The sequence below is a fragment of the Mus pahari genome, chromosome 5, assembly GCF_900095145.1.
Source record: "Mus pahari chromosome 5, PAHARI_EIJ_v1.1, whole genome shotgun sequence".
In the NCBI taxonomy this organism is placed as follows: Eukaryota; Metazoa; Chordata; class Mammalia; order Rodentia; family Muridae; genus Mus; species Mus pahari.
The window spans coordinates 42,736,661-42,744,986 of NC_034594.1; the positions used below are offsets into that span (position 1 = coordinate 42,736,661).

General features: G+C 39.9%; 1 protein-coding gene across 1 annotated transcript in view; it reads right to left on the reverse strand.

Moving 5' to 3' along the window:
- The window catches only part of Dytn (dystrotelin), a 62,484-nt gene that overhangs the window by 15,911 nt on the left and 38,247 nt on the right, over positions 1-8,326 (reverse strand). The window contains exons 11-13 of the mRNA XM_021199128.1: positions 6,788-6,923; positions 2,874-2,944; positions 595-754 (exon numbers count right to left, since the gene is read on the reverse strand). Of these exons, the coding sequence (XP_021054787.1) occupies positions 595-754; positions 2,874-2,944; positions 6,788-6,923 (367 nt within the window). The remainder of the gene's footprint in view (positions 1-594; positions 755-2,873; positions 2,945-6,787; positions 6,924-8,326) is intronic.

Sequence of the window (8,326 nt, forward strand, 5' to 3'; positions counted from 1 at the left end):
GAGGGTATAGGGGACTTTGGGGATAGCATTTAAAATGTAAATGAAGTATATACCTAATAAAAATTAGAAATAAATTAATTAATTAATTAAAAAAAGAAAATACTATACATATACATACATATACAGGTACAATATATATACATATGTATGTATATATGTATATATATGCATGAATATATGTGTGTCTGTGTGTTTATCAATTTCTTATCTCAGTTAATGAGTATGTTTTTGAAATACTTCTCAGTTTTTGTTTTTTTGTTATTGACAGAATAAAATAGCAACAGAAATAACCCACAGAGATAAAGCATCCTAGGGAAGTCCTCCACGCCACGTAAGGGGTCTGAGGCTAAGTGCTATATGGGAGCACTTTGGTCTACGCTTTCCTCTGTGTAGCAAGACTGCTGTCTGAAAGAGTGTACAGCATGGAGGGTGGAAGTGGAAGCAGATTTGGGGAGATGGAGGGAAGTGGAGGGGAAGAGGCTGGTCCAAGTGATGTGTGAGGCTTGGGAAGCAGCCCTTCTTTGGCCGGGGCAGGGGATATTTAAGGTTAGACTTCCAGGTAGTCCAGGTAGACAGTAGCTCTCACATTTGTACCTGTAGGTCTCGCCTCATCTGTTGTAGCTTGGCCCATAGGTTATCTTGGTTGGTTGTGAGCTCCCGAATCTTTGTCTCAAATCTGCAGTTCTGTTCTTCCTGTAAAGTATATGTGCCTTGCAATTTGTGCTTGTATCTATGTAACTGTTTCCTAAGGAGCCTGAAAAGGAAACAGGTTTGGATAAGAACCTTGGAGTGTAACACCTACAGTCCAGGTCCTCCTGGTGTACAGCTTGGGCCTTGACTACCATTTTACTCCATCAACACCCCTTGCTGCTATTTCTCAGTGGATAGATAGCCTTTGTGTTCCTTACATCAGCCTTTCAACTAAATATTTCACCAACTTTAACCCTCTTCAGAGAACTCGCCAGGCCTGTTGGATTACTTTTGACCACATGGTTTAGCACTGACTTACATTTACATATTGCCCTTATTTATTATTGGGTCTAGGGAAGGCAATTCACTTGGCATGAAGACTACAGAGAAGGCGTACAGTCCACGAACACGGATCTGTTCGTTTACACTCCCCCCTTGAGGCTTTTGCCCTTTGAGGTCATTGTCCCAGTCTCCTCCTTGCAGTCTATGCGAACACATTACACTTTCAACAAGGCCTTCCCTGACTTCTCCATTACCTCCCTGCAAGGCAGAACTCCAGCCTCCTCCCTGGCTCTGTCTAGATGCTTCTCCCCTTGATTTTTCTGTATAGTTTTTCTCTATGTCCAATTGCTATCAAATTCGATGAGGTGAGATCTGGTCTCCAGCCTTAATTTCTGAGCTTCCATACACATACACTTCCGGTTTTGTTTATATATTATTAATTTACTCCACAGAACCTTATTTTCCAATTCTGGAAACTCCATTTTATCACCACATTCCCTGATGTTGTCACATAGTCGGTGTACAGTTAACATGGTCTTGTTCTTTGACCAGTCCTGTTGGCATTTTAACAACATTTAAGGTGAACAGTGAACATTTTGACCAGTCCTGTTGGCATTTTAACAACATTTAAGGTGAACAGTCCATATCAGAGCTTTCAAAATTCCTAAGTGTGATAATGCCTGAAAAAGGTCTTGAAATAAAGTTTGAGATCTCACATAAAGCAGGTGTCTCTAAATCGTCACCTTTAAACCTTTAGTCACAAGGAAGCCTGATCCAAAATCCTAATTAGAGTTGGAATGCCAAGCATCCTACATGGTGGGTTTTTCAGAAAGGAGTCAGTCCAGGGGTTATAGAACTCGTAGTGCGGCATTCTCAGAAGTGTGTAGACAGGCTGTCAACACCACAGTACTGTGTTTCACTAATCACAACAATCTCTCTTTTTGTTCCAAGTAGTCCAAACGATGCCTGCTTCCATCCTCTTTGGCTTATCCACCATGTTTAGACAGCTGAAGTATCCTCATTCTTCAAAAGCCCAGGGGAAACCAAGCCAAGCCTTACCAGGAATAGTTTTCTTTCTCTGTTTTTGTTTGTTTGATTTTGATTTGTTTTGTTTTGTTTAACAAGATCTCATCATGTAGCAACCTGCAACCCCTAAGCAGACCAAGTTGGCTTTGTTCTCTGCTGTTTCCTCTATTGCATTTGAAATCAAATTTCCCATTTTTATCCTTAACTTTTTTGTTTATTTGTTTGTTTCATTTTGTTTTTCAAGACAAGGTTTCTCTGTGTAGCCCTGGCTGTCCTAGAATTCACTCTGTAGACCAGACTGGCCTCAAACTCTCAGAGATCCACCTGTCTCTGTTTCAAATGATGCAACACCATGCCTGGCGAGAATTTTTATTTTATATTACGTTAGACTGTGTGTGTATGAGTGTGTGTGTGTGTGTGTGTGTGTGTGCTCTGTGTGTGCACATATGACATGGTGAGCATGTGGAAGTCAGAGAACAACTTGCAGGAGTCAGTTCTCTCCTTCCAACATGTGGGTCCTAGGGATCAAAGTCAGGTCAGCATGCAAGCGTGGCAAGTATGTTGTCAACTGAGACATCTATACAGCCCCTCTTACCCCTTCTTTCAAGTAATGACCTCAGGTGATCAGGGTAAAACTGTACTGTACCTAGCTAGATGATGTTGATGTTCCTTCTGCCTAACTACTCACTCAGCATTATGTTTTTTTTGTTTTTGTTTTTGTTTTTTTGTTTTTATTTTTTTAACTTCACATTGAAGGGAGTTTCATTTTTCCTATAGACATGTCTCTATAAAAGCTCAGGGCAGAGCTCCTGGCTTGTCTCAGCTGCTGTCCCATATCTACATGAGGCCCTGAGATGTCTATATGTGGCTCGTACCTTCTTTCCCTGAGCAAAATGTTGACAGAGTCCCGAGTCCTCCACAGTTCATTCTTAATGTTGACTATAGTCTAGAGAAGCAAGAAAGTGGGAAAATGATTTTTTAGTTTGAACTTAAGCACATTTAAAAAATTGTCACACAAGCACGGTGATGATGTACAATGATGATGTACTTTTTTTCAAAATAAAATACAGTATTTTACAAACTAGCTGATGTTTGGATTTATGTCCAAGAACAATGATGCAAATATTAATTTATGAAAAGTATAGGCATTCAGCCTAATTCACAAAGTTAATTATATATTAATATTAGTGTATTATATTATAATATGTTCATATGTATTAATATATAATATTAAAGTGTAAAGGGTAAAGTACAACAGCTTTCTGTCCCCATTAGCTGCTTCTCTGAACAGCTAGTTCCAGAGTCATCCACAGAACAGAGTTGGGCTCCATTTGTCTTTGATCTAAGCTTCTGACTTTTTCCTTCAATGCTCTACTTCATCTTTCCCCATTGTCTCCTACCTGGGCATCTACTGACAGCCATTACTTCCCTTTGAAGTCTCCGTTTATTTGAATGAATGATGGTGGCTCTACTCTTCTTTAGGATTTCCTCACAGTACTTTATCATGTCACCTTCTGCTTCCTGAGCTGCCACATATGGATTTCTGTGGACTCAACTCAGATTGGTCCAAGCTCTGAGATTCAGTACAGAGACCCCTTCCATGGCTCCCACCCATCTGGGTAAGACATGAATTTCTCCATTTTTACATTTCCAGGCAACTAAGGCTTTACTCTGAAGCTTCCTCTCCTCTTGGCAAATGACCTAGAGAGGGCCTGGGCCCAGAGGAACACTGTTCAGATGATCAAAGTTGGGGATGGGGGCAGGAACCACAGAAAGAGGAGAATGAGCTAGATACGCATGTGCAGTCACCTTTCTTGTTGGTGTAGACACTCTGTAGCTTCTGAATGACAGGCCCTGTTATTTTCATTTAAATATTCAAGCACAGCTTTTAAATAATGATCTTTATATTATCAATGTAAAAAGCTGTGAGCATGTTTTGCATCCATATTACCATATGTTACATTTTTCTGTAATTGACAAACATTTTAGGTTTCTGTATGTAAATATACAATGATGTTCACAGGCTAGATACCATTAAAAAACATAAAACTTTTTTAATTTTAAAAACTCTTATTATTAATTAATTTTGCATTCATCACAGAGGATGGGGCATGTGTGGGCATGGTGCCTGTGTGGAGGTCAGCAGACAGGCTCCTGGGATACAACTCAGGCTGTCTAGCTTATATGGCAAGTGCCTTGACCCACTAAGTCCTTTTCCAGGCTCCTAAGATTGTTTTCAACTGTTTAAAATTAGATGCAGTGAATAAAACTGTTTGCCTTTCTTGTACAGGTGTGAAAGGTTTGGGAGTTGTCAATTTGAGATAGTTAGATCTACTCTTACATATATACATACCCGCTCACACACAAGTATAGAGAAAAAGGACTGCAAAGATCTATCCCAAATAGGTTACCCCTGGGGAGCTAGAGACAAAGTTCCTATGGCTGAAAAGAGCTAAGTTTTAGGTATAGTATTTTAAACTTCAGAATCCCATCTTGCTTGTACTAATAAAATCATTAGTGCCAGAAATACACTCCAAGCATAAGATGATAGAGAAAGTACAAAAACCAACAAGCTAAGGAGGGAGGAAGACATAGCAGGCCTCTTTTAATCCCCACCGGGGGAAAAACGTAAGTCACTGTTAGAGTGTGAAATGAGCCTGCATAGAAGCCAGTGCAGTTGCTCCAGAAGCTTGCTAGAAGCAGGAAACAGGGGGGGCTGTTTCCTAGTCCTCATACATGCGCAACCAGCTTTCTATGTGTCCACAGGGGAGCTAGCTGGGTGCCACCATGAGGTGTGACTGCCTCTGATTCCTTGATGGTTCCTCAGAACACCTGGGTCCAAGCCTCACCACTCTGGTGGATAACACCACTCACTCTCTAGGCATGGGTCTACTCAGCACAGCCATCTCGGGGAAACTAATCTTTTCCCTTGATTAGTAAACTTATTAAAAAGTGTTATAAATGATCACCCCCTGATGGCCCCCTGAAGATTAGACTGCATCAACGATGAACATTTTGTTATTCTTCTAGAAGAATAATTATTTCACAGCAGCATAAAAAAATAACAAAAAAAAGGAAGAAATAGGAAGGTGGTAATATATGGAATAGAGTTGTATTTATGTAAAACAAGTAAGTCCTGGACATCTGTCACATTTTCACCTCCCACGCTTGTAATAACAATAAATCCAAGAACAATAACAATAATAGGGCTGAAAGGAAGTTTTAGGAGATGATGGGCAGGTGTTGGGCATTTCAGGGCCAGGATGGTGGTCTTGGTTTCATGGGCATATACCTGTCCATACACTCCACAGTGGTACAAATTAAATATGTGCCACTTTTAATATGTCAATCATACTTCAATAGAGTAGCAGAAAAATAAAAGAGAGACTCTCGCTATACAGTACACAGATAAGTATCATAAAGCCAGACTAGCAAGTGGTATCTCATGTAAACACACAATAAGAAGCAACTGAATGGAGCAGGAAACAAGACAGCACATCCTAAAATCACGGAAATTCTAGTTTGTGTCAACAATGATACAGAGATTAACAAGGGAGGGGGCATTTAAACAAACAAACAAACAAACAGAAAAACAAGAGTAGGAAATTATTGTCACTTATCATTAATCAAGATAAAATCATGATAGATTTAAAATTTTTAATATCAAGATAAAGCATGTTAAAAATAAAATGCACTTAAGGAATCATTTGATTTTTCTGCCAGAGAGCTAAAACTACAAGAAACTACAAAGGAAAAAAAAATCCATAAAGCAAATCACTCTATTCAAAAGACTGGAGGGAACAAGGTTTGCTTCTGCCAAGCTGAAAGAGGCAAAGTTTAAGTATATTGACATATCAAAGTGAGGCTCCAGGAGAGGGGCGGGAAAGGGGAGGGACAAAATATAATGCCGTCTAAAGTATGGGGTGGGGGATTTTGTTTTACTCAAGTTGAGAAAAATAAAGGTAAGTGAAATTATATTTTACTTTCTTGTAAACAGGCAGAAGGAAAATGTGGCAATAGTTAATCTTAGCTTTAGCCAGGTTCCAGTGAGCTAGGAGTTGGGTTTGCTGGGTGTGTGATCTGATATAACTTTCTGAAAGGCAATTTTGTAATAAGAATGACGAACCTTAAACGTATTTTTCAATGACCTTTTTTGGTAATCTTACTTTAGAAATGTATTCTAGGGAGACAATGGGGTAAACTGTACACAAAGAATAATGAAAGGAAGTTTTAAAAGTAAATTTTAAATTACAGTAAAAATTGGAAGCAACCTAAATGTCAAAAAAATGAGTTAAATGAATAGCATTCTGTCTATTTAAATAACTATGCAGATGTTTTTGAGGAATCCTGACAATGGAAAAATGTTCACAATATAATTTACATTGACACTTTGACAGATTAATCAGTACATCTCAAAGTACGATCTAAATGAAAATATTCAAAGGGAGTGAAGCTTATTGAAATGTTAATGATGCGTACACATAGATTACTTTCAGTTTTTTACTTATTTTTCCAAATTTTATGTAATAACTGTATAGCCCAGGGAGGGGGTGGGCAGGGTGGCTCACACCTATAATCCTGGTATTCTGGAGACAGAAGCTCAAGGACTGATTCAATTCTAGTCCAGTCTGGGCTACAAAGAGAGACCATGGTCAAAAGACAAACAGAAACATGTATTATTTCATGATTGAAAACGTGGCTCCATAGTTTCCATTGATTGCGTTAGCCTGGGATGAATTAGTTTCACAAGCCTAGGTGCTTCTCTCTGGCTCCTCTCTTTTGGACTCACCTGGCGATGTGGGTTGTGGTTTGCTCGCAGAGCTGTTGATGGCCTTTGACACAGGACTCTGGTGGCTGCTGTTTCCACTGCTCTGCTTGAACCTGCATATCCTGGGGCTTTAGGGCATTTATACTGAAGGCAAAGCCTGTTAGAGAGCAGACTTTTACAAGATGGTAGGGCAATTTTTAATGATTAAGTATGATACCAAGAAATTTTTTTCTGAAAATGTATTTTTAAAAGATGTGTGTGTGTGTGTTTGTGTGTGTGTGTGTGTGTGTGTGTGTGTGTGTGTGTATGTACATGTGTGGCATTTTGTGTACCCAAAGAGCACAGAAGAGGATGTCAGATGCCCTGAGGCTCAAATTACAGGTACTTGTGAGCCATCCAATGAGAGTACTGGGAACCGAACTTGGGTCTTCTGGAAAAGCAACAAGTACTCCTAACTACTAAGCTATCTCTCCTGCCCCACCTCTCTTTCTGACTGAAAATGTTAATGAAATCAGATGTTAAGGTCAGTACCTCCTCATCAAATAGCAGTAATGTGGTACCATTTCCCACTTCTCCCCTGTGTTCTTTTCCAGACAGACTGTCCAGTTCATATCCCAGGATCCCTTCTCAATGCCAATCTAGATATAAAAATACAAAGTAAGTCAATGATAATGACTCCCAGGTCATATTGTCTAGGTCAGAGACCAGGGATTCAAAGCATGGGTGCATGCTTGCTATGTCATATCTGAAGGAACACAGATGACTGTAAGGTCAGGAATATTTGATTGTACAGAGTTCCATTTAGTTTTATTCAAAAATTATTTTGGAAGTATTTTACCATCTTGGGTTACTACAGTTGAGCAAAAAGAAGAAAAGATCAAAAGAGCAGGGAATGCCTGCTCACAAAGACTTCACATTTAAGAAAGAGATTAATTCTGTTGCTTTTGGTAGACAGTGATAATGACTATAAGACACAATGAGAAATGTAGCTAGACATTTCTGTCGAGGAGGTAGGTGTGTAAGGCTAGAGAGAGCAACATGTTTTTGGAGTGGCACACTCTACCCTTGTCTTATGAGATAATTTTAACAGTTCAGGATTATTCTAATGTCTCAGCTCTGACATCTATAATAAAATACCATATACAGTGATCATTAAATAGCAGAATTCAATTTCTTTTACATATCTAGATGTTAGAAGTCTGAGATCAGGATCCAGTTCCCTCCACACTCAACCCATACCCAGAGAGAGCTTGAACCCTAGGAGTTCTGACACCACCATGCTCAAAAGTGAATCTCCCTTCCCCACCCCAATACCTGCCCTAACTAGTACCCCCACCCCCTGGTTCAGAGGACACAGAACCTCACACCCTGACAGAGACACACCTTCCTTCCAATTCCCAACTGTGCCGGGGAGTAGATCCTGTGCTCCAACACTCTCCACCCTGTCCATAGCCAGAGTCATCTTGACTCCCAGGAGGCCTGCCAAAGCCAGGCTCACAGATCAGGTGCTCCAGACCCCCCTCCCTTCCCTAACACACACACACACACACACACACACAC